Genomic DNA, 25,847 nt, shown 5'->3' on the forward strand with positions numbered 1-25,847 from the left:
ATGAGTCATTAAATGAGATGTATAGTCAAAGCTATTTTGAATGCTGTGATTGGTTGTCACAGCGGTTACATAGTCGGAAAGCTCCGTATTGCAAGTATCTATCAGGAGCCTTCTGGTCCCTGCCGGTATCTGTGCTGGTAGTGCCCAGGGAGTGTGCTCTCAGCACAGAAAAATATTTACATCAAGCTGCATATATGCATACTATTGGAAGAGGTTAAAATCACTTTATTACTGGTAATCTGGAAATCCAGTTTACATAAAATAGCCACATTTTCCCAATCACGGAATAATAAAGTCTATAAGGAAGCAGCATCCTGCTTGCTGCATTAGATTAAAACGCAAACTAAAGTAACGTAAGTGAACTTTTTGACACTGTTGTATTTAGAGCACAGAGTTGAAAATCTGCTCTGGCAACAGACCTCTTGACCTGCTCCTAATCATCCGAGTTATTGACCATATTACAATGTTTCCTAATGAAAAACACAAAATGTGTAGCCAGTCAGTACTTTAAAAACTGAAGTATGGAAACCTTCCACAATCACGTACTCTATTTAATGTAATGAATCTCTGTGACAAAATTATTCTGGGGTTCCCTGAGCAAGATATTCTCAAGATATTTGTACAATGTTTAGTCTGCTGAGGAAAGCCTTGCATTGACAAACAAAACTGTTTGGATTATTTCTAAAGCTGCATTATAAAATAGTTTAACAGGTTGTGGAGCACTTTTACTTTACATTTTACATTTCACCTATATGCTGTATGAAACCCTGGATCAGCAAAACTATCTTTTGTATTCAAACAAAATAATTGAATAATGCTATATAATAGTACTGAGATGCAGTGTGTTTTGTTTCTATACTAGTATTAAATTGAGTGTGGTTAAATATTCATGAATGTCTGTCTAAAGGTGGTTCTTTTGTTTTGTTTTGCCATAGGTCATTGTACAAAGTCAGTGCTTTGAGGAATTACTACTAGCCCTTCTGGATCCTAATAATGAAGAAGAATCTCTGCAGTATGTGGCATCATGCATTGCTGAACTGGCTAAACATGGTAGGATTTTACCATTATAGTTACCCATAGCTTTTTTCTAATGGTAGTTGGCAGCGCATGTAAAACATTGTCTTTGTGATCTTTCCCTTTTTGCACAGTATTTTATGTGCATATAGAAATATTCCCTGTATGTTTTCTGCCTATTTTTATATATAGTTTTAAGTGTCCTATAAAAGGAATTCAGTTGTACTTCCTGTAGTCTTCCACTGATCTGACATTACTTGTGGCGATAAACATTATGATTCCTAGAGAGATCAATTAATCCTTTGTTCAGTGCCAACTGATTGCAGTTCATCAACCAGCTGAAACAATTTCTGAATACTGAAGCAATGGAGAAAGAGCGGAATTTTGATTTACCTGTAAATTCTACATCTTGGAGTATGGTGCAGGACACAAGACAACCCTCCCTTCCTTTTGTTGGTTTACTCTGCATTGCTTGCTACAAAATTCATTCATGGAGTGGGGTGAACTTATAAGGGAGGTGCCCTAGAGAGGCATGTCCTCAAAAGCTTGCCAGTGTCCAATTACCCAAAGGTACATTCTTATAACCCACAGTGTAATATGTTGCCTCTGACCTATACTTCAAGATATGGAAAAATATTTATTTTTTTTCACGGGATAGAGTTCAGCAAAGATTTTGGGAGGAATGAACATCCTTTCAGGAGTGACCCAGTTCTCATAGACTGCACTTTCTGTCTGTTCATGAACTGATAACGTTTGCAAAGGGGCTTGGCAAGTCGGAGGAGAGTCCAGGTTGCACAATGCCAAGGCTTTTGTGCAGACAGAAGCATAGAGTATTTCAACATCAGCAAGCATGTTGCATGACATTCTCTCTTCAATATAGTGAGTCTGGGGAAGAAAAATAGTCCGCAGCTTCTTCCAATATCCCCTTCATTCCCTTTTGCATCCTCCAGGACTGACATATTGGAACTGAGAAATGAGAGTAGGACAAGGGGCGTGGTGATTCCAGGTTCTGGACAAATATGGCTGTATTGAGGCCATAAATGTGATATAGATGTAGAAAATTCTGCTTTAGTCAAATAGGCCGTTGTGTCCCAAAAATAGAGCTGGAATTGTCTGCCGTGACTGGTGTTAGAGCTGGCTCTTGCTGCGGTGGAAGGGACATATCACTCTGCAGTTGAGTGCAGTGCAGGCTTTTGGCAGAGTGACTGTTCACCTATGATTTGTGCATGGACTTCCTTTCGCCTGGTCTGAGCCATAGCAGTGAGGACATTCCTGTATGGTGCGCTCAGGGAATAGGTTGCAAAGTGTAGGGAAGGAGGACATGGTAGTCCAAGTGAAGACCCTCCTGTGGCAAAAGGGTGGGGGGGAATTGCCTGAGTACCCTATAAAAGGGCTCAAGGTGGAGGTGGCAGTGAAGTCTGCGACCAGTGGTAAGATGTAACACCTGGTCATCCACCTTGAGACTAAGCTCTGAGTGGTTGAATTTAAGCATCTAGTTTGAAAAGTACACATTCCAAACATAGCCCTCTTTTCACAGTAACAGTCTGAGATACAGGGTGATCCTGTTTTACCTGTCCACGTTGCTGGATTGTGTATAAATTCCAGGCGTTACCTGTCACGGTGGGCATACTCCTGAAGAAGTACTCAGGGACTGGATTCCATTGCTATTGACTACAGCCCTAGACATGTATAGCACCCTGCGGCTGGCTCAACGTGTTGCACCGTGTGCCAAGGTGAGTGCCCATGCAGGAGCCAGTGCCGGAGCAACATTACAGCCCATCCCCACAGCATAGTGTTTGTGTACGGCTTCCAGGGATTTTCCAAGGTTGAGCCAATCCAGATAAAATGCTTCTATGTTGGCATTGGAAGACAGTGAGAGGTTGTTGATTGAGGAACCCCCTGTGAAGGGGAAAAGGTCCATCACCTTCAGAAACTAGCAGAAAGCTGAGGACTCATATAGTGGGGTAGGGTTAGGGAGGTGCCCAGGGGTGTTTCCTTTACAGCTTTCCCAATGTCCAGTCACCTAAGGTACATGCCTATAACCCATGGTGTATGAATTTTCTGCTAGTGTCCTGTACTGTATGATTAAGGTATAGTGTTACTAAACTTATGCTACAGTTCTGGGTATTCTGTAGTTTGCACAAGGGGAAGAAATATGGAATTGTGCCAGTGTGGGTAAAATATTCACATTTTTTAAATTCTTGTTATAAAGCAGATTGTCGAAGTGGAAACCAGTACAAATCTATTGGAAATGGCATGCCTAAACCTGTACAGCTTCAGAATACTGTGCAAGTGATAGGTGTTGGCTATTCAAAATATATGAAATCTACTATTTATATACAAGAACGTGCAAGTAAAATGTAAATGTAAAATCACCATTGAGAAATCTGTATCAGGCTTAGAATAAAAGATTTCATCAGAAAATTAAACACCCGTGTTTTATATTTTCACTGCAGCCCTGTTTTTATTAGCACAGTACAAGTCCTCATAGCATTATTGTTTTTTTTTTAAGGCTCTGTAATAAAATAGTATTTCCTGTTTTTCGCATAGTAAAAGGTAAATTTTGACTGTCATGAGGGCCTAACATTTTTGTGTAATAATGCTCTTTTCACTTTGCAGACTATGCAAGGGAGAATCTCATTAAAAGGAAGGATAAAGCTTTTCTCAAGTGTTTGGTGAAACTGTCTGGATGCCTAGAACAAAAAGAACTCTCCTTTCAAGCTGCTACAGTTATTAAACATCTGTCTCATTCTGGTAATGTACTTAAACAAATCCCATATTCTCTATAAATATAATGTAATTCAGGGCCAGCTGTTGCTTATACAGTAAAATGTTACTATTTTGTACCTCATCCCATCCCTAATATCTAGGTTTGTAAAGTTTCATTGTCACAGAAGCTGTCCTCTTGTACAACTTCTCTGACTTGCCATATATTATTACGCCAAAACATAGACCACAATCCGATATTATTCAACACCAAACTCCTAGTTTAAAATCTCAGATTTCTTATTGCAGCATGAATTAGAGTACATTTTGCAAGTGTACCCAAAATTTGGTTACTGCTCACTATCTTTGCAGGGTAAAGTAGGAGTCACTTCCAGAAGGTTATTACGCAGTGGAGGGCAGTGGCAGTATGCTCCCTTAAGGTCTTGGGCTGCTACCTTTCTGATGCAACAGCAGAGAGGTTTGAGCAGGAGACACTTGGGTGAGTATGACGGAGCACCCAGTAACAAAAGATTGTCTCACTTGGGTTTATTTCATCAATTTATTGACAATAAAAAGTAATCAGTGCTCGCTGCTAAATGTGGACTTGAAGATTTTGGGAAAGGTTCTGAGCACTCGAATTAATAAGTATCTACTCTCACTTATTCATCAAGATCAGGTTGGCTTCGTTCCGGGGTGACAAGCTGCTGATAGCATCCGTAAAGTCATCCATCTCATTCATATTTTACATCGCCGCAGGATACCACGGTTCCTTTTATCCCTGGACATTTATAAAGCATTCAATTCACTTTCTTGGGAATATATGACATATATGCTGCCTAGATGGGGGTTTGGTGACGCATTTCTGGCATGGATCTCGGGTTTATATTCGTCTCCCTTGGCCTCTGTTAAATATGCAGGTTTTTTTTCCCTCATCCTTCCCTATTTTCAGGGGCATGAGACAGGGATGCCCATTATCACCTGCTCTTTGTTCTCGCTCTTGACTTTTTAGCTGCAGCCATTCGAAATCACCCAGATATTTCTGGTTTACCCTATGCCGGCACTCAATACAAGGCCAACTTTTATGCGGATGATGCTCTTTTGGTTTTAACCAATCCTCTCATCACTCTCCCCAACCTCCAGGTCATATTGGACCGTTTTTCGACTATATCTGGCCTTCGCATCAATTTGTCCAAAATCACAGCATTGAATATTACGCTCCCTGCCGACCTGGTTGAACGGTTGCAGACACAATTTCCCTACCGTTGGGCATCCCATTCTCTGGCTTATCTTGGCATTACACTTACTTTCTCCTACTCTGCCTTATTTTTGGCTAATTATTACCCCTTATTGCACTGTGTTACTTCCCTGCTCCATTCCTGGCAGTTTCCTTCTTTATCATAGATTGCCTGGATACATGCTGTCAAGATGACTATCTTGCCGAAGATCCTGTACTTTTTCCGCACCCTCCCTATTCAGGTCCTTACGTCTTTTCTTCGTGTACTGGAAAGCCAGATTCTCAGTTTTATTTGGGCTCATAAACGTCCCAGAGTGCGTAGGGCTACTCTGTATACTCATAGATTACAGGGAGGTCTGGGAGTCGCATATGTTTCTAAATACTACTTGGCGGCTCAGATTTCTCAGTTGTCTATACTTCATGCCACGACAGATATCCCATTATGGGTACTCTTGAAATTACCCAGCGGTGCTCAGCTTTCCTTAACTACATTGCTTTGGCTCCCGCCGAAGTTGCACCCTCCGGATTTGAGCCCTATCATGCTTCACAGTTTACGAACCTGGGATTCTGTCAAATATTCGGGTAATTTGATTTAATCATTTCTACCTCTTTTTGCTGATTACACATAATCCTTTATTTCCGCCAGGCCTAGAACATCCCCCTTCTTTCTCTTGGTGGGCCTCCCATGGCTTTGTTATTGTACATGATTTTCTGAGCACTCGTACGTTTCCATCATGGGACTCTCTTCGAGAATCAAGGAGGGCTCTGCCATGGGAATATTATCGGTATTTGCAATTGCACCACTGGGTCCTATCCCTCCGTCATACCTCTACATACGCTTACCGCAAAACGCCCTTTGAGCATGTTTGTCAGCATTCCCCAGGGTCCCCTGGTCTCATTTCTGTAATTTATGCCTCCCTTAACAGTAGGTCCTCCTCACCACCCCTCTTATGTCTCTCAATGGGAGCGAGATCTGGGTGTCTCAATTTGCGGCAGAGGATTGGCGTAGGGCCTGGGGGATGGTGGCGAAATGTTCATTCAATACAGTCACCCTTGAGGCAGCCTACAAAGTTCTCCTGTGGTGGTACTGGGTCCCGGCTCGGACTGTTCACTTTAATCCGACTGGCGGAGATAGGTGTTTCCGGAACTGTGGTCTATGCGGGAACATTTGGTAGTTGTGCCCGCGTTTGATAGGCTTCTGGTCTAGGGTTTTTGGTTTGTTACAAACGCTATTTCATATTGCGGTCCATAGGGATGCAAGGGTGGCCCTTCTGCATTGCCCAATTTTGGGTCCGTCTAGGTCTCAGCAGAAATTGGCATCCTACCTATTTATTTCGGACAAACGTGCTATAGCTGAAGCTTGGCGAGAACCCCTTTGGTTGTCTTCCAGGGGGTGAAGACCCGGATGAATGCTATGTTGATCAATGAACAGATGTCTAGCATTCTTCATGATTCTCATCCGAGATTCCTTAAGGTTTGGGAACCTTGGATACGTTTTTACTTGCCATCCCTTCCTCCAACCAGTTATTTTTTTGCTCTGCCCCTGCATGGGCGTATTTTGAGCTTGTTGTATTTTTAAAACAAAAACTTTCTTAATAAAAATATTGAAACAGAAAAAGTAATCAGTGGAGCCAAGTGTTTCGGGGGAATTGCCTCCCCTTTCTCAGAGCGGTTTATGATAAATTCTGAATGTGGTCAAGTTCAAATGGAGGCTTGTTTAACGCTGTCTGCATTTCTGTGGAGTTTCAGTGTTCTGTGAATGGGATGCAGCCAACACTCTAAAGAAGTGCTGACAGCATTAAACAAGCCTCTATTTGAGCCAGACCACTTTTCAAAATTTATCATAAACAGACCTGAGGAAGGCAATACCCTGAAACATGTTGGCTTTACTTGTTACTTTTTATCTTCAATACATTTGCTAAAAAGCCAGCAAGTGAGCAGATCTTCTGTTTCTGAGCTCTAATTTATACTTGCCAAAGTGTTACCCTCCAAGAGGGAAATAAAAAGTTTTACAAATGCTGCTTTTTTGCCACCTAGTCACCCACCCATTTGTCAGGCCTTGAAAGTTGTCAGTCTCAAGATTTAGCTGGTCTCAACATTGGCAACTCTCTGGATCAGTCTAACTTTAGAGTGCTGTACCTGGACTCTGCTGGACTGGATGTGCAGGGCAAGCCTAGAAGTGACCTTTGGGCAGTAGGTTCCGTATAAGACCCAGTTCTGGTAAAAAGTTAGTTAAGTTTTTTTCAGATCTAGAGTCAGTGGTATTGCTCCTGAGCTTGCCCCTTCTCTGAAGGTTTGCTCTGTGAGTAGGCTGATCAGTGCTTTCACACTAATGTGCTGCGCTTTACCCACCCCACTAGTGCAGTGTAGCTGTGGCTTTCCTGTATTTTTGCTGTGCTTAGCCATAGACTTCTACTATATCCTGCAGGTCTGGTGCACTTTCTGAATCATGTAAGGGTTTATTTACTTTTGCCATTTTGGGGGAGTAAAATTCCATAGTTAAGACACTGTTTTACCGCACCTTTAGGTGCAGTGGCCAGGGAGTTGTATGTCCTGTAACCTTGTGCAGTACAGCAAACAAGGAAGAGGTTAAAGCAGGCAGTGTTGTGTTGCTTTCTCACCACCTTTTTAACCCCTTGGACTCTGCAAAAGAATGCAGTTGCATGGTGCTTGGAGAGTGGCCCCATATATTTAAATGGGTTGTGATTGACCCACCAAAAGCAACAGGGGGCTTAATTACTCTTGCAGCACCTTTTGGCTGATATCTCAGCAGCTAGAGGGGGTAGGGACTGGAAAACCGCAACACAACTGCTGGGTTTTACCCCGCCCCCCCTCTTCAACGTTACTCGTGAACAAACCTTATGGGTGTTGCTGCCAAATGCAACTATGGGTTCATTCACAAGTGCGGCAGGCACTTCTGCTTCTCTGAAAAGTGATCCAAGTGTGTTTGGGGGGTAATATGTTGCCTCCTCACCACCTAATTTAAACCCATGATTGCTGTGCAATGAGGTTTAAATCAGGTGTGAGGAGGTGACACTGTGCCCAGTGATCTTTTACTTCTCCCATGTTGTTCAGGTAGAGCTCCACCTCTTTAAGATTGCCAACCCCTGCTCTGTGCTCATAGGTCACATTCTTATGTAAAGTATGATTAATAATTTTCTGCCAGAGGTCTAATATAGGAGGTAAGACCCGCATCCAAGTTCTGGCGGTCATTTTTTTCTCAGCGATATATCCAGCAGACCTGGGCAAATTGCAGCCCTTTAGTTGCCCCTGTCTGGCCTGTGATGCCTCTCAGCATTGGGAATTCTCTCCTGCTAGAACTGAGACTCACTGCTGTACCAATCGCCTCCTCAGGTTCTCTCCTTCCATCTCTCCACATGGACATCTGTCAGTTTCCTTGCTTGCTAGTTGCTTTATTTGGAATATCATTTGGGAGCCCATTGTGATTAGTCTTGAAGATCAGTGGCACATGTTTTGTTAGTTATAGACAAAAACAAAGGACTTAATTCCTATTGATGTATGTTCTTTCTTCTTACAGGGAGAATTGCTGCATATTTAAAACCTTTCATGAAGGATGTTCAAACCTACCTCATGAGTTTCCTCAGTCATCCAGAGCTGCAGTTCCAGCAGATGGGCATTGCCACTCTGTGCTTGTTAAGTGAAGGTACAGATTGATTTATTTATTTTATTAGCAAGATTTTTCAGATACCTGGCTACTGCTCACTTCCAAACACATGCTTTTGGTAGAGGTTCCTTCCATGAGACTGGAAACTTTTTTTTTTAATGAAAAGGTTGTTTTGTGGGTGATATTTTAAGTGAACTTGCTCATATCTCAAACTTCCACTAGGCAGCTCAAGCTGTGCATGACTCCTTTGTAGAAATAATTGTTACTACCACCCTATGGCCTCATGCACACAGCTATAAAAAAATGTGCTAATTATTAAAGTGTTACTAAACCCACAACAGTAAAGCATGCTTGTTCTACTCATTGTGGAACCTACGGGGTTAATCATCCACACTGTGGAAAAAGGCCATTTACACCTGTCTTCTCTGCCCCTCTTCTTGTTTAAAGGTCCACATCTAATCTCCTGATAAGACAGACTAAACTGTAGCCATTCTGCACATGCTCAGTTTAGTGTGTATTGCTAGTGAGTTTTTTGTTTTCTTGGGAGAGTGCATATGCTCAGTGCTGTACAGACAGAGGGCAGGGGTTTTGTATCCTCTTACAGCAGAAAGAAAACTCCTCCTACCAGTTTTAACATGTGTTCTGTTGAAAACTGATATACTGCTGATCAGAAAAGGTATTTAGTAGTTTATATTTACTAAAATAATTGCATTTCTGTGTACTGCAGGAGACTAAATAGAGTGAATGCAGGGTCCTGGGTTTAGTAATACTTTAACCACATGCCGCCCAGCCACTGTATAAATACGGCAGCAGGGCAGCACAGCTGGGCAAAATCAAATTTTAAAACGTGTGTTTTGTAAACAGGTAGGAGGCGCGCCGCCACCCTACCTGTCCCGCTGATCACAGCCGCAGCTGTCTGTCGCCGGGTCACAGCCGGTCGTTACCGGCTATGTCCCAGCGATAATTCCTGACAGAGAGCACAGCTGCAGTAGCTGTGCTTTCTGTCAGTTCCCTGACAGCTCCAGGACAAGCTGAGTGCGACAGAAGAGTTTCTCTCTCCCGATCAGTGGTGTCCTGTGCAGTACACACCCCCGCCCCCTAGTAAAACAGTGCCATTAGTACAGTGTCTTTTTTTTGCACTGATCACTGTATTGGTGTCACGGGGGATGTCAGTGACCCCAAGTCCGTACCCCCCAATGTCAGAATGTCCGCCGCAGTCCCACCATAAGTCGCTGATCGCCGCCATTATTAGTATAAAAAAAACTAAAAATCCCAGTATCTTTCCCGCCATTTGTAAACGCTATAACTTTCACGTTAACCAATTAATTTACAGGTATTGGGTTTTGTTTTTTGTTTTTAGCAAAGATATGTCGCAGAATGCATTTTGGCAGAAATTTGACTAAATTTGATTTTTAAATTTTTTTTACTGGACATGTTTTATAGCAAAAAGTCCAAAATATTGTTTTTTTTTCCTCAAAATTGTCAGCCTTTTTTTTTTTTATAGTGCAAAAAACCGCACAGGCGATCAAATACCACCGAAAGAAAGCTCAATTTGTGGGGAAAAAAAGGATATAAATGTAATTTATGTACCGTATTGCTTGACCGCGCAATTGTGCGTTAAAATAGTGCAGCGCTGTATAGCAAAAAAAATGTCGTAAATTGCAGTATCTATACCATAGTTTGTAGACACTATAACTTTCACACAAAGCAATCAATATACACTTATTGGGATTTTTTTTACCAAAAACATGTAGCAGAATACATTTTGGCCTAAATTTATAAACAACTTTGAGATTACTACCGTATTTGCCGGCGTATAAGACGACTTTTCAACCCGTGAAAATCTTTTGAAAAGTCGGGGGTCGTCTTATACGCCGGTATACGGCGAGCCGGTGTCAGGGCGGCACTTTTTCGAGGGGCGGCACCGCCCCCCCTCCTCCTCCAATGGACACCAAGTACAGGGGTGGGCAGAGGGGCTGCTGTACCTTACCTGGCTCCGGTCCCGGTCCCACGACGATCCGGTCCAGGAAGCGCGGCTGCTCCTTCTTTCAGTTTGGCCTCTCGATGGTCCCGCCGCCCGCTCGGCTCCGCCTCCTCACCGGTGATTGGGCGCCAGCACTGGAAAGGCACACAGGCGACCAATCACCGGCGAGGAGGCGGAGCCGAACGGCCCCGCGAAAATCAAGCGGCCGAACTGAAAGAAGGAGCAGCCGCTCCTCTCCCCCACTGACACCAACGATGAGGCACTGTTCCTCCCCCACTGACACCAACGATGGGGCACTATTCCTCCCCCACTGACACCAACGATGGGGCAATTTTCTCCCCACTGATACCAATGATGGGGCACTATTCCTCCCCCACTGACACCAACCATGGGGCACTATTCCTTCCACTGATACCAACGATGGGGCGCTATTCCTCCCACTGACACCAATGATGGGGCACAATTCCTGCCACTGACACCAATGATGGGGTGCTATTCCTTCCACTGACACTAATGATGGGACGCTATTCCTTCCACTGACACTAATGATGGGACACTATTCCTCCCACTGACACCAATGATGGGGCACTATTCCTCCCACTGACCAATGATGGGGCACTATTCCTCACACACTGACATTAATGATGGGGCACCATCATTGGTGTCAGTGGGAGGAATAGTGTCCCATCATTGGTATCAGTGGATGAAATAGTGCCCCATCATTGGTGTCAGTGGGATGAATAGTGCCCCATCATTGGTATCAGTGGGAGGAATCATGCCCCATCATTGGTGTCAGTGGGAGGAATAGCACCCCATCATTGGAATACCATACCATATTGAAATCAAATCTGATGTTTTTTCATTTTTATTTGGTGTGTGTTGGAAGAGGGGTAGTCTTATACGGAGAGTATAGCTCAAACACTATATTTTAACAGGAAAAGTAGGGGGTCGTCTTATACGCCCAGTCGTCTTATACGCCGACAAATACGGTATATATTTTTTATAGCTGAAAGTAAAACATATTGTTTTTCTTCAAAATTTTTGGCCTTTTTTTGTTTATAGCATGAAAAATAAAAAGCGCACAAATGATCAAATACCACCGAAAGAAAGCTCTATTTTTGTGAAAAAAAGGACGTAAATTTCGTTTGGGTGCAGCATTGCATGACCGCGCAATTATCAGTTGAATTAGTGCAGCGCCAAGTAGCAAAAACAGGCCTGGTCATTAAGGGAGGTAAATCCTCTGGAGGTCAAGTGGTTAACCACTTCCATACCAGGCACTTTTACCCCCTTCCTGCCCAGGCCAATTTTCAGGTTTCAGCGCTCTCACACTTTGAATGACAATTGTGCGGTCATACAACATTGTACCCAAACTAAAATGTTATCATTTTCTTCACACAACTAGAGCTTTCTGTTGGTGGTATTTAATCACCGCTGGGATTTTTATTTTTTGCTAAATTAACAAAAAAAGACCAAAAATGTTGATAAAAAGTCAGAACGGTACAGATATTCCCCAAATGACCCCTTTTTGCAAAGTAGACAGTCCGACGTATTTCATAAGAGGCATGGCGAGTTTTTTTTTTTTTTTTTGAAGTTGTAATTTTTTTGTCTTTTTTTTTTTTACATACTGTCACCAGTGCAGCACAGCATCATCATATAACTGGCATGGCGGTGATCAGGGACACTGACCGTATGGAAAAAAAAATTGATAATTTTTAAATTTTTTTTCTCTTTAAGATTTTTTTTTTTCTTCATATTTCACTATGACCAAAGTAGTATGTTACCATAGTAACATTGTACTACTTTGGGGAAGAGATCAGTATTTTTTTTTTTTTTTACACAATTTGCTTATAGTAAAGAATTACTTTGCTATAAGCAAGCATTTACCTGATTGACATCGATTCATTCAGGGTTTTTTTTTTTTTGTGCTTAGCTGTGATTGCTGTAACCATTAACAGCTAGATACATTCTTCCTTTCATGCCACCCATTGTATACAACTGTCATGTGACCTGCTATGATTGGTCACAGCAGGTCACATGGTAGTGGCAACAATCTGTCAGTGGCCGTGTCCGAGGTACACGGCCGGTGACAGATCGCGCGGCTCTGATGGAAGGCAAACTGCGCATGCCTGAAAGGATGCCATATGGCGTCCACCTGGAGGGACGAGGTGCTCACCTGGCCGCCATCTGGCCATAGGCCTGGCGGGAACCTGTTAAGGCAAGCAACAAAAGTTCCTGCATAATGATTGCTAAATTGATCTTCTTTTATGCATAAAAATCAAAAGTGTTGTGTTCCACTAACAGTAGTAATACAAATGATCAAATATGTGAATAGAATATATAAATAATTCAACATCAAATTAGAAGTGACAATGCAATCATGCTGCTGCTGCATACATGTCCTTTATTAATCCGTGATTCTGACATTTCTTCTAATGGCGTAATATGAAATATATATTGTGCAGTCCACCAAAGAATGTGTACACCTTCACTGGTTGTGCTCTCACCTGGCATATGTCCAAACTGTTAAGTGAGGTCATAAAAGGCTTGTGTCCCTTGAATTGGACTTAGATGTTAGCGGATGAGATTATCCCTATTCGCTAGATGGACCAACACAGTTCTCCCTTTTCTCACTTAACGGTTTGGTCATATATGCCAGGTGAGAGTACAACTCTTGAAGGTGTACACATTCTTTGGTGGACTGCACAAGAAGACATGTCAGCAATGGAAAGGGAATAGTACCTTTTAACTGCTTAAGGACTGCCCTATAGCAGATATACTGCTACAGGGCGGTGTGTGTGTACGTACATCATTTTGCATTTCCGGGTAGGGGGGTGTGCACGGCCTACCCACGTTGCCATTCATGGCCACGGATCAAAATCACAGAGTCCCGGCTGGTAATTACCCGCCAGCGCTCTGTGATTACCGACAATCACCGATGAGGAGGAAGTTTGTTTGTTTGTTTGTTTACAAACAATCTTCCTCCCTGTCCACTCGAGCACACTGCTTGGGATGGCTGTGTATAGTACAGCCATTCCAAGCAGTGTGCTTACAGTGAAGAACACACCCCGCCCCCTAGTAAAACACTCCCAGCACACAGTTAACCCACCCTTTGATCGTCCCTCACATTAACCCCTTCCTGCCCAGTGATGCACTGATCACCATGTTGACACCAAGTTAGTTCCCCCTGTGTCAAAAGAACATAAATTTCACTTAGGTGCAGCACCACGCAATTGTCAGTTAAAGTAACACACCGCTGTAATGCAAAAAAATGGCCTGGTCCTGAAGGGGGGAAAATCCTCAGGAGGGCAAGTGGGTTAACATCCAGGCCAGCCAGTACTTTGGTATATGCTGATTGCAGTGTAAAGTGTGTGTTTCGATGACTTACGGCTTCTTGAGGTATTTGCCTTTTAGCTTTGAGTTTCAGGGAATTATCACACATCAGAAAGGCAGACAGGGATCCCTTTTGATGTTGCCAAAGTAAGATTGATTGAACAGAGACAATTAGAGCCCTGTCAAGTATTAGAACCTCAAGCCAGTACAGCTGAATAGACCAGAAAAAAAGTAGAACAATAGGCTATCATAAACAACACCATGTTTGTCTGTCCTTCTTATTCTCTTCTCACAAGAGTCGACAAAGTAAACTAACCACGGTTATTTTCATTTCAGATACAGAGTTTTCAATGGCAATCAGTCAAAGTCCACTGAAGGAACAGCTTGAGCAAGTGCGGCAGCAGACAGAGGAGACTCAGGCATTGCTCCGACTGGCCATCAGTCACACAGACAGTTTAAGCTTAAATGAGTGATTGGTCTACACACCCTATAAAATGTTTACATTGTCTTCTTGGCTTGTGGGGCATACACATTTACCCCCACTGACTGTTTTACGTAGTGTTTTACTTTCCAGGCAAGGAAGATATTTTGTGATGTGGTCTTTAATTCTTGTCAGTGCATTCCCCTAATAAAAGGCATTGGCAATGGCATCATACCTACAGCAGTCTACCCTGTTCCTTTTATGGACAGAGCATCTTCCAAGTACATCACATTTCTTGCTTCTTATTTATTATATATGTATGTGTTTACCTTTATAGTGATAGATTTTATATGTTATTTTATGTTTTATACCAGTTTTATTACTTTCAATTTGTTGCTAATGTATTGTAAAAATATGTATTGGTTTGGTCCTGTTGTGCACTGGTGGACATATAAAAATAAGTGATTAAATATTACTTCAAAGGGAATGCTGTATTTTATTTCTACAATGTAATCTGTGAAAGGGAACATTGGGATTTGAAATGGTGTTCCAGAAGAACACATACACCCCTTCAAGGGGCCCTGTCACCACTACTGCAAACTAAACACAGGCAGATAATCTATATTATAAGTACTTACAGAAACCCGGGGGGGGGGGGGAAACAAGGCCTTGACCTTCCTGGACAACATTGGAAGAGGAGGAATGGTCTTGGGCCACACATAAAATACCCTAACAATAAGGATAGCTGATAAGTAGAAAAAGTCAGCAGATCACTGATAAAGTACCTATCTACAAAAAAAAAAAAGTTTTATTACGCAAAGTAAAGCGGGCAACATAAAACTAGTGTTTTTGATAAACAACAAAAAGGATAGCTGATGAGCAGTTCCTCCTACATTCCTCAGAAAGTAGGTGCAGCCCCATTCACAACTCTCTGCACACCCAACGAATACCTGCGGTGAAAGCTGCTGGATGCAAATTGTGCCCAGTAGGGATCACCACAGGTAAGAGCCATGAATAGGTGCAGCCACCGGCGACCTGCCATTATAGTGAACAGGGCCAGCAACCGCCCCTACAATTCGCACCTGCCCTAAGCGCTGGTGTAAATATAGCTAGCCAGACACCCCCCATAATCTGGCCATACAGCATTGACTGGTCAGGCGCCCCCTGCATTTCCTGGTGCTATTGCAAACATGGCAGCCTAGCATCACCTACAGATGTGCATTTACCTGGTGTGTCAATGCAGGCTGCCATGGCTGCAATGCTTGCATGGCATGCCCTTGTGGCCCTCTAGACATTCCCAGGCCACATGCCAAACTCTCTGGGGCCATGGGTTGGACAATGGTGGCCTAAAACAATCCGTGTGGCTGAATAAGCTCAAGACATATGCCATAATCTTAATGAGAATTAATTAAAATAGATTTTTTTTTTTTTAGCAGTTTTTCACAAAATTATCTTAATACTGAGACTAAAACTTTACAAAAAGTTCCTAAAAAGATGGCATATTGTGTAAATACCTGATATACAAGCAATTTTGTAATTTGATGGTTCTAAAAACTGTTTTTGTTTTGTTTAGCATTTAGTAGCTTGTAAAAATGTACCCCTCCAACTCTCATGATCGTCAATAAGAAAGTTAATGGGAATTCAAAATGTTTTAGTTGCAAACATGAATAGGGCGAGTTACCTGTTGTGGTTTTCAGCTACATCTGCAGGGATATCTCCCCTGGAAATTTCGTTGCTTTCTGTTTTATCCCTGGGACAGGCAGTACAGTGAAATGTTGCCAATGGGAGAAAAACAAATCTGATGTGTTTTTAATCATTCTCTGCTTGATCTAAAACTAACAATGAACTCAAACCTTCTTGCTACTATGGCCACTGCCTGCAGTTGATAGTCAACATTTCTTATCCTTTTGCCCTATATTGGTTAATGAGCAGTAAGGCTAGTTTTACATTAGTATGGGCTGCAGGTAGGTGTGTAATTGCATGCATTCCTGCACAAAAAACGCAATGCTGTTTAGGAGATGCGTGGGGGTAAACTTAATCCTAATGGCACCCTTATGCACTGGAAATCGCACTGCACTATGTGGATTCCCTGCGTGCCATGCTTTCTAAAAAAAGCGCAGAGACCTTTTTCCTGCATTTTCAAATGAAAGGGCTGCAGTGCACAAACAAATGCAACTGCGGCGAAACCGTATAGATGTAAACCAAGCCTTACTGTTGTAAACATGCCCACCCTACCCCCAGAAATTTCTTTACATTACCTTCAGGACCTTCTTATATACACCTGTACAGAAGGGGAATGCATTTAATACAAATGACTACACAAAACTTCAAATTCATTAAAATTACTTCAAACAAATTTATTCATTAATGACATGCTATATATAGAGTAGAGAAATAAAAACTACATGATTTAAGCATTATCATCATCTTAAATAGAACTTCTATGTACATGGACATAAGGACAACCAAAAAACAAACTCAATTTGATATACTACACTGGATTCTGTGTGAAAAGTGAACTGAATTGCATTTAATGTAAATTGTTTCTCTTGTGACATTTGCTGCACTGTAACAGGAAAAATGATTTCTTTGCACAGTGTATGTACCCTGTAGACATAAATAGCTGCAAACTGTAGACTAGCCAGTAATGCCCATCAACACATTTCTAAGATGCCTTCGCTAGTTACAGCATGAACCTCTCCAGGAATTGGCATTTGACCATGCGTACTGTGTTGTACTCCTAGACAGGCTATCTCTAACCAGTGAGGGCTCCTTGACAATCCACAAAATATGGACTTTTGAGCCAGTGTTTTTTAGTCATCACCCGGCTGGCTACAACATAAATAAGTGAATAAGAGCAGTGTGGTTTAAGAAGTGCACATTTATGAAATAGCATCTGAAAGACAAATACAGGAAGCACAAACTGAGTGCTTGTGTGGTATAGTGTAAAAATAAAGACCCCTACCCCCAAAAAAGTAAAGTGAATGTTAATTTAGAAGAATCGTTCATTTTATTTTGCTCTGAAACGAGCATAGAGTTATTTTCATACTTATAACTTTACTCTTTCATTTGACTCCAACCCTTTTTGTACATAAACATCTCTCCCCTTCTCTCTCTCTCTATATAGATCTATCTATATATATAGGTCTGTGTGTTTAGGAATTTAGTAAGGCAAATAAACATCCACGGATAAGAAAAGCTGACAAAAATACATTTATAATATAGATTTTGTTTTTCCTTAAAGATTTGTTATTGTACAGCAAAATATGCATCCTTGTTATGGGAAAACTTGATTTTTAAGTGATTAAAATGAAAACTTAAAATCTTTGTACCTCTTTATCCGATCAAGGAATGTCATTTTGTTTCAAATAAAATGAAAAGGAAATAAACCGATGAGATGATTAAAACAGCCAAGTAGTAATTACAATTCAGAGAACCTGATACAGTAGCCTATACATTAAAGCCCCTATAAATGGAGTTCTCAGCAATAATATTTAAACCAAATGGTTTAAATGAGACCACTCTATAGCCCTACATGTAGAGCTATGAGGGTGTATTCAAGTATTAAACATATACAGTGTAAAATATTACTAGCAGGTTAAACAATTACATTTAAAACAGACCAGTCTTGAGAAGGTCCCACAAACTTCCTTGATGCTTTCAGTTATAAATCATCTCCTTCAACATTGTAAAAACTTCAAAAATAGGTGCCAGAAGCAGAAATTTTAGGGAAAATCCCTTTTTATGCACTGCACACTAAAAATCAAGGGTCTGTTTCCACAGAGCAGCAGTCCCATAAGCTGGTATGAATCTAGTTTTTCCCATCTTCAGATATTCAGTCAATAACTTATTAAGTAAACAATCCTTCCTTCATAGCATGGAAAGAATCCCTGGGGCTTTAAAGGTGATTTCTATGTTCTGTTTGGTTGTTCAGATGACCTCTGTGAATTCAAAAGCATATTAATAATTATATGTAAGTTACAGATACTTAAAAATCAGTAGGAAATGGGTGCTGTCCATCAATTCTATGAAAATCCTGATCCAGCACTGAAAACTGATGGGGAACTGCCAAAATGAGCACAGTTTAATTCTCTTTAATAAAACAAATATTTATGCTGCTTTCATACATTTGCACTTATGTGCACTAAAAACTGGGCATGATAACGTCCTGCATACAAATACCATACAAATGCAGCAATGGTATAGCACACTGCAAACGCACAGGTGTGAATTCTGTGTGTGCTGTGCTGACAAAAATAGGGTAGGTTTCTTACTGCAAGCATTGAGGGACTAAAGGGCCATTTAAAGAACAAGCTACCTTAACTCAACATGCGTCAACACATGGAAGTGTTTGCTTTAAAGGTTCAGCTATTGACAAAAAATAATAATTGCACATTTTTGAAAAGGTAAAACAATGTGCATTTATTATTTTTGGTTGCAGGAGCCTAGAAAACATTGCACCAGTGATCAGCAGATTGCTGGTGCCATGCAGGTCTCCTGCAGACTTGTCAATATATCTGCTTGCTCATACATCCTGTACAGGCAAGCAGATATACTGACAGGAAGAATCAATGACAGCAGTAGAGGAAAGCTGTCACTTGTATACGTAACTTCTCACTGTACTGCTTTCACAGGTAGTGGGGGGGATGATTGGGTAGCGACTGCTGCGTTACAAATCGGGTGGAACATGTAACATTTTCCCAAAGATGAACTTATCCTTTAAGATACACAAAATTAACACTAAAAATGATCCTGTCACTATTGTACAGTCTCCAAGAAAAGCTCTCGCTGTAAAATAGGTGTACTTAATTACTTTTTCTGTTACAGTGGTGACAGCACGCCGCTGAAAGGCTTCGTTTTAAGGCAAGTCCTTCATAATGTGCTAGTATACGATGCATAATAGCACAATATGACATTACCTTGCAGGTTTACTGCTGCTTTAAGCTGAAAATTCCTCAGAATTCACAAGCATTTGGAATGTAGCAGCATAACATTGATATTACTGTTACAAACAAAACTGATGACTTGTTTATAGACTTGTTTTGATAGATAAAACAGTGGGCAACAAGGTTCACAAAGCATTTCGTACAAAACCCCTTTCTTAGAATACATTACTGGACACATGATAGGTAATTCTTAGAACATTCAGTTATGCTCCACCACCAGGTGATTGGACACTAACAAACAGCAAAGCCTGACACCACCCAGCATAACCCCTCAGCAAGCTATATTAAAGTTAAACCAGAGGGGAAGGGATGGGCTGATGTCACATGATGTACTCCACACCAGTTTTGTTAACCGTACATCACAGGACCCAGGAGAGTTAATTCACAGACCATTGGGATGTTAAAAAAAAGCAATCCCATGAGGGGTGGGCAACAGCAAAAAAAATGGCTAGCAGGCCCAACAGGAACAGTCCTTTAAACAGAGGAGGAATAACCAAGAAAACCCTTACAGAACCGCCTGTAATAAAACCCAACCAAAGTCAGTGTCTGTTGAAGCCTGAACATGAGTCTGGTAAAACACAGAAAATGTAAGAGCAGAAGACCAGGGAATAGCCTTCAGGCAACTCCAACAAGGTGCAATCAAGGCTGCAAGGTAGACTAGCACAGCCCTAATCACATCCAAGTAGTGAAAGATATCTCATTAGGATATTTTGGAGCAGGACAAAAAGAAAGGCAACATAATGTCCTGATTCAAATGAAAAGTTGAGACCACCTTCAGCAGGTAGGAATTACTTGGTTTTAAAAAAACCCGGTGTTTGTAAAGAACAAAAACATGTTCCTCACAAGACAAAATGGCAGCTCAGACACCCGGCTAATCAATGTGACAGACATGAGAAAGGCTACCTTGCGTGACAGGAGAAGGAGAGAAATATCCCAAATGGGTTCAAACAACAACAGGTCTCACAGAATTAGGCAAGCTATAGATTTTACAATTTCCCTGTTGAACCGGCTGACATTCGATCCATCTATGGCCAGCTTTAGTGGGGAGCGTAGTGGTAGAACAATGTGAGAAACTCCTCACAAAAAGCTCTAACCAGAGTGTGGGAAAGCCAGCACCACTAACCTGACCTTTTATAGTCGTCAGGACTAATGACTTGTCCAGTCTTGACTGGAGGAAGGATAAAATCTGCAGAGTAAGTCCTGGAAAGATTTCCCTTTTTGCATAAAAAAAAATATGCTTTCCATGTGCGCTGGCAAGTCCTACAAGAAGAAGCCCTTTTAACCTGCAAAAATGGGAATCACAGAGTATGCAAGACCCCTGTCCCTCAGGACTTGAGCTTCATCAGCCAAGCCACCAAAGCCAGTGACTGCAAAACAGGATGCATCAGGAGGCCTTGAGAGAGAAGGTCTGGACAGCAGGGCCCATGGGTTGTCTGCTAGGAGTATGACTATGTCTGAGAACCAAATTCAGGGTAATGAAAATCATTGGAATGCTTCTCCCTTTCTAGGCCAAAGAGCAGAGCCACAACCTGAAAAAGCTGTTCCCTCCACCGCAAAGTGCAGGTAGCGCTGATGAAATGGAAATATAGGGATATGGAGGTAGGTATCCCTGATGTTAACTGAGGCCAGGAAATCTCACGGTAGTTCAACCACTGACCTTACAGATTTTATATGGAACTTTTGAACATGTAAGAACTTGTTAAAGCACTTTAGTTCCAGAACGGGCCGTACATGGTCATTCGGTGCACTGTGGCTTGGGCATCATGAACAGGTTTGAATAGTGACTACAAAATCTTTCTGGTTCCAGAACATGAGCAATGACCCTTGAGAACTCAACTGGCCCAGTGCAGCCAACAGGGCTGCTATTTTGTTTTGTGCAGAAGACAGCACAGAGGAGAAATGCCTTGAAACTCCACCTTGCCTTTGTGCACAACCTGAGCCTCTGTACAAAACTTTTTGAATCCAGACATCATCAATATATCCGGTCCATATGGCTGCGAAGGCAGCCAAGCACAACCCCTTCTCCCCACTTTTAACAGTTGGGAAGGTTTTTTTTTTTCTGAATTGGCTTGTTTGGGGCTACAGGACTTTTTCCAAAAGGAAGTTTTCTGTTACAACCCAGGATTCTGAAAAGAACAAAAAGGAACTCTAATTGGTTCCAGATGTAGATGAAATCTGCTCTATAGGCTTCTGCCACTTCTTCAGAGGTAAGAAGACAGCTGGCTGTGTTAGTGCACAGAGCACCCAGTAGAATGAGTCTGTACGTCAAAACAGGGTAGCGCGCATGCACCAACCCCTCAGCACCTGCTCCTCTCCTAGGTATAGGGGGCTAAAAGGAACAATTCCTGCACCCTCAGTCTCTCCAGTTGCCTGTATGTCTGGGAGACAGCACCACCCAACTAAAACAAGGGCACATATGCATACACCAAGCAGACCCTGTGTAGGGGGTTTTTCACTGTCAGGGCAGTAAGGATGTGGAACTCACTTCCAAAATCGGTGGTGACAGCAGGAAGTATTGATAGATTTAAAAATAAAAAAAAAACTCTTGGATGGGCATCTTAGCAAACACAGTATACAGGTATCTGATTTTTGAGCACACCCACACAGGTTGGACTGGTGTCTTTTCTCAACCTTACCTACTATGTAGCCATGGCTTCAGACCTGTAAAGCAATCCACCAGCTAACTCACAGAAGCAAATGCCTGTAAAGTGAAGGTCACACACAGGATCCAATGCAGCTTACTGACCATCTCTATTTTTTCACTGGGGCCCAGGTACTGTTCCTTTTGGATATAAGCATCCATAGGGACTGATCAAGAAAACTACCACTGCTATAATGCACCAAGGCTCAGCAGTGAATGACAGTTCAAGCAGAAATCAATGCAAGGCTCTCAGCAGACAAGGGCATCACCTACGGACACGAACAAAAAATGGAGGCAATGCTGGGAGTGGGAGGTTTTGCTGAGCATTGTCAAGCTTTGCTACTTGCAAGTGTCCAATCATCTAGAGGTGGCACATAACCCAATAATCTAAGAATGAACTCTCCTGTGTCTTGTGATGTACGATTAAGAAATTCAACATTAAACCTCAACTAGTGCCTGTTATTAATCCAACCTTACTTTATATTTGACGGAACAGGAAGTGAGAAAAAATCTCCCTACTTCTAGTGCCTTTGACACAACAGATATGAAAACAGGGGAAGGACACATTTTCTAGCTAATTGAGGATAAAACCTAACTCTCTGCTGGGAATTAATTGCTGCCTGTTTCCCCTGTTGGCTGTCAGTCAGAAAAGGAAGGGAAGGGAAATCGCTTTGAGAAAAACATAGAAAGCATTTAAAATCAGACAAAAAAACCCTCCTTAACAAAGACATACACAATCACAAAAATCTGAGAGACATTGTAAGCCTTTTCCACCCTATTCTGACATTTATTAAACTTCTGTAGATCAACATACCTGCTGTTTGTGGCGTTTGCACATTATCAACTTCAAAAGCTATAATTGGATTCAGAGGAAGGCCCTCAATACTGTTCCCTTCATTATTTAGAGCATCAAGTTTGATTGGTTTAGTTCCAACAGGCAAATTGATGATCTCTTCAAAGTTGTTGTTTGGTGTACATAACCCATTTTCATTTGGTTGCTTCTCTGTGCTAAATGGTATAAAAAATTGAAAATATGACAGGACAATCGAGGCTTTAATTGACACAACATATCAAGATCAGACCATTCAGGTCTAGTGGTTACACTTCTAGCTCAGATACATCACTGTCCTGCAAATTGGCTGACAGCCCCCAAAACAAGGCGTATAATTCCTTCAGGGAATGAAAACTGAACCAAAATGTTTATCCTAATCAAAACTGAAGCTTGGAGTGACTAAAAATGACAGTAACCTACATATTTTATATAAGTGTCTAAAAAATGATGCTGAGTCAGCAGAAAGAGCAATTCATATAATATTGCTGCTTCACTGATCATATCAAAACTTGGTTATGGGCACTGGTGTGGGGCAGCATGCTGTATGCAGGGCAGGTACCAGCCTTACAAGTCTCACCTGTCAACAGGTAAAGTCTGTTGAAATGTAATAATCCTTGGGGAGGAGGTCAATGATTCTCCATTGCGGGGAGTTTCTTCTGTACTCTGGAGGAACACAGGTTCTTGTTCCTCTGGTGAAGATGATGATGTAATGGCTGCAAAAAAAAAAAAAAGCAACAGTTACCAAGCTGCCTATCTCTGCTGTATGGTAGTTAAGACCCATATTGAATTTAAACACGGAAACACATTTTATCTTTATTTTGTAATGTTCCAGCTATCCTTACCTTTAAAGTTCATATATTATGTTTCATTTAGAAAGAGGTTAAAGAATGTCAAGAAAACACCATTTAACTGCCACAGCCTGATCCTCCTCTGCATCCTGCAACTTTAAACTGATTGTTGCCACTGAATGCACCCAAACTCCACAGGCCAGAAACTGGTAAGAGGCCGATTCTCTAAAAAGCTGGACTTATATGCAAACAGTTCGGACAACTTAAGACACCGAGGGGCATAGGTTAGGTTGTGCCAGAGCACACTAAGCATGTTGCTGTATGTATGGTGATGTAAGGTAAAGACTATGTCTCTTTAAATAAAAAGTATTAATGTGCAGTAAATTTAAAGCAGAGCTACACTGCATCTGAGCAGGATAAACCAAAAACACTATTTAATTCATTTATAATATTCAAAGCAAACTGTCCCATCCATTCATGTCTCATTTATTTTGCAGAGAAATCACTTTGAAAAACACCTTCTAGCATTTTTGGCTGTGGCCATCTTAAGTAAGGGCAGATGAATTTACTTCCTGGAATCTGGAAGCCATCAACCCCTAGCTCAGACAACAGGGTGTGCTTAGCAGAGAAAGCCCCTCCTTCCCTCCTAAAGACTCCTGGGATGTATAACAGCATTTTCCTAGGCATGGAAACCAGGAAGTAACTGAAGAACTGTAGAAAAATTTAAAAAGTTTAAAACAAGTAAATACAATATACTTTTCCATCTGTTTACAAATATTAGCAGCATAAGAATTAAAAATAGTCAATGTTGAGTGAGAAAGTGAAGTTCTGCTTTAACAACAACATGAAAACCTTAAGGCTCCTTTCACAGGAGTGGATCAATGGGTCCGCCTGTCCATTTTTCAGGCAGACCCAATCGGTCCATCCATAGACTTCTACGGACTGGCAGGTGTCAGCGGACAATAGTCTGCTGACACCCGCTGGCATCTGATCCGATCCTGTATGCCAAAAACAGATGGATCCGTTCCCCATCTGACCAGCAGATCGGATGACATTTGGGTTGAAACGGACAGGTGGTCCGTTTCCATCCGACCGTCCCACTGAAATCAGCGGCCAGTGTCTGTAGCAGACAAAGACCTGTCATCCGCCAGTAGAGAGATCCCCCACTGAGCAGACGGATCCGCCCCATCTGAAAGGGGCCTAACAGTTTAATTTTCAATAACCTATGACTGATATTGATTAAGCAATATTGGAGAGCCTAAATAGCTTGCTCATCTACAACTGTACAACTAATACACATTTAAAATACTATATAACATATTAACTAGTAACACATGCATAGCTGTTTGTTTGCCTTCATATAAATTTGTCCCTTTCTAACTCTGTAGCTAAGAGATGCTCTGTATATCTAGTTCCACCCTCTTTTCAGTGTGTCTTTGGTTTTTGTTCTGAGCATATGTAATTGCTGGAGCTAGACATATACCTTTTTGACCTATCTGACATTTATCTGTGAAGATGTGTGTTCAATTTAAGCTTTCTATGATCTGCAAGATGTCATTTGGATGGAGTCACTGTCTGCCAACGCTGCTGAGATTGTAGTTTATAGCTATTTGTGATTTGTCAACATGGCAAGTCATGGTTACTGGGATGTTAAAATGACTACCTGTATTCTCTATTGTTTTTGGTATTTCCCCATTTCTTTGAACAGTGGATTGCTGAAAAGGAAAAAACAGTCTTAATATTCAGTACATACTAACTTTATTAGCTCAACAAGATTTTCAGATCAAGAACAAAATTTCTTGCTAAAAGCAATATTTCCGACAGTATGGTAGCACTGAAGTGGAGCATGGGAATTTTTCAAAATACCACAGTCTGACTGCTGTAATGAATCTCTGTAAGAATTGTTTAATCTGGGGATTGATTCATTTTAACCCTTGGCAAAGGCAGAAAGAAAGACAGAAAAAGAATAAAAGGAGAGGGCCTAGTGTGGGACTGAAAAAAAACCTCAACTTTTTTTTTTCATTAATTTTTTTTATTAAATTTGACAAGTACAACAGTACTTAAGTTACATGAAGATACAATAAGTACAAAATAATAGTTCCAACCCTCCTCCCCTAACTGCAATGCAATGCCTCCAAGAGAACACAAAGTCCAAATGCCCCAAAATAACCTCAAATTTAACTTTAAACATTTTCACAAACTAGTTATTTAAACTACATTTATTTTTAAAACCGTTTCACCCAGTTTTTTTTTATCACTTTCTGTTGATTCATTGGGCTATCTTCACTGGGCAGGGGTAGCAACCCGTTTTGGTGTTTTGAGAGAT

The 25,847-nt window shown here is 41.5% G+C and overlaps 2 protein-coding genes across 7 annotated transcripts in view; one reads left to right on the forward strand and one right to left on the reverse strand.

Annotated features, from left to right (window-relative positions):
* LOC149462891 (uncharacterized) overlaps positions 1-14,801 on the forward strand; it is a 49,919-nt gene extending 35,118 nt beyond the window's left edge. The window contains exons 11-14 of the mRNA XM_089676221.1: positions 936-1,050; positions 3,634-3,768; positions 8,493-8,618; positions 14,230-14,801. Of these exons, the coding sequence (XP_089532347.1) occupies positions 936-1,050; positions 3,634-3,768; positions 8,493-8,618; positions 14,230-14,366 (513 nt within the window). The 3' untranslated portion in view covers positions 14,367-14,801. The remainder of the gene's footprint in view (positions 1-935; positions 1,051-3,633; positions 3,769-8,492; positions 8,619-14,229) is intronic.
* A 1,845-nt stretch (positions 14,802-16,646) lies between these two features.
* Positions 16,647-25,847, reverse strand: part of MAP7 (microtubule associated protein 7) — a 245,121-nt gene continuing 235,920 nt past the window's right edge. For all 6 annotated transcript variants that reach the window (XM_089676217.1, XM_089676219.1, XM_089676218.1 and 3 more), the window contains 4 exons: positions 25,185-25,236; positions 23,311-23,446; positions 22,716-22,909; positions 16,647-18,255 (listed from right to left, as the gene is read on the reverse strand). In XM_089676217.1, coding sequence (XP_089532343.1) covers positions 18,245-18,255; positions 22,716-22,909; positions 23,311-23,446; positions 25,185-25,236 — 393 coding nt within the window. In that variant the 3' untranslated portion in view covers positions 16,647-18,244. The remainder of the gene's footprint in view (positions 18,256-22,715; positions 22,910-23,310; positions 23,447-25,184; positions 25,237-25,847) is intronic.

This window comes from Staurois parvus, unplaced genomic scaffold (genome assembly GCF_062004578.1).
Source record: "Staurois parvus isolate SC_StPar_1 unplaced genomic scaffold, SC_StPar_1.0 ptg000165l, whole genome shotgun sequence".
Classification (NCBI taxonomy): Eukaryota; Metazoa; Chordata; class Amphibia; order Anura; family Ranidae; genus Staurois; species Staurois parvus.